This window comes from Bison bison, unplaced genomic scaffold, assembly GCF_000754665.1.
Source record: "Bison bison bison isolate TAMUID 2011002044 unplaced genomic scaffold, Bison_UMD1.0 scf7180017864223, whole genome shotgun sequence".
NCBI lineage: Eukaryota > Metazoa > Chordata > Mammalia > Artiodactyla > Bovidae > Bison > Bison bison.
Window position 1 is genome coordinate 2,493,771 of NW_011494795.1, and position 522 is coordinate 2,494,292.

Genomic DNA, 522 nt, shown 5'->3' on the forward strand with positions numbered 1-522 from the left:
CGGCCCCGTCCCACAAGCTATCCCGCAGCCCTAAGACTTGCCCACAGGACGCATCCACGCAGACCGCCCCTCCCCGGCCCGCCGCCTGCTCACACCCTCTCCCACTCCACTGGAAGTGTAGATGGAATGCCTGTTGTGTGCCTAGCACCGTACCGCCCTGAGGACACAGTGGGGATGATGCACACAGGCCCTTTCCTTATGAGGCTGGAGGGGAGAGACCCCAAGGTCGCAAAGAAGAACACCAGGATTTGGGGGTACAGGCAGGGGAAGAGGGCATGAACTCTGCGTGTTTCTATTTGAGGAGCTGAAAGGAAGTTGTGGGCTTGGAACCAGGTGGGTGGGGAGTCACAGCAGGCCAGGTACCTTCCTGGGGGCCCCTGCTGCTTGGGGCTGGATGGAGGGTGGAGCTAACGTTGTGTGGAAGGGGGGCACCACATGAGGGGGTCAGCTGCCTGGACCGGGGGCTGGAGAGGCGGGATCAGCTGGAGGGCAGGCAGGCCCACACAACTTGCAGAAGGATGG

General features: G+C 62.5%; 1 protein-coding gene across 1 annotated transcript in view; it reads right to left on the reverse strand.

Moving 5' to 3' along the window:
• The window catches only part of SLC29A4 (solute carrier family 29 (equilibrative nucleoside transporter), member 4), a 10,375-nt gene that overhangs the window by 3,065 nt on the left and 6,788 nt on the right, over positions 1-522 (reverse strand). The window contains exon 7 of the mRNA XM_010845797.1: positions 154-157. Coding sequence (XP_010844099.1) covers positions 154-157 — 4 coding nt within the window. The remainder of the gene's footprint in view (positions 1-153; positions 158-522) is intronic.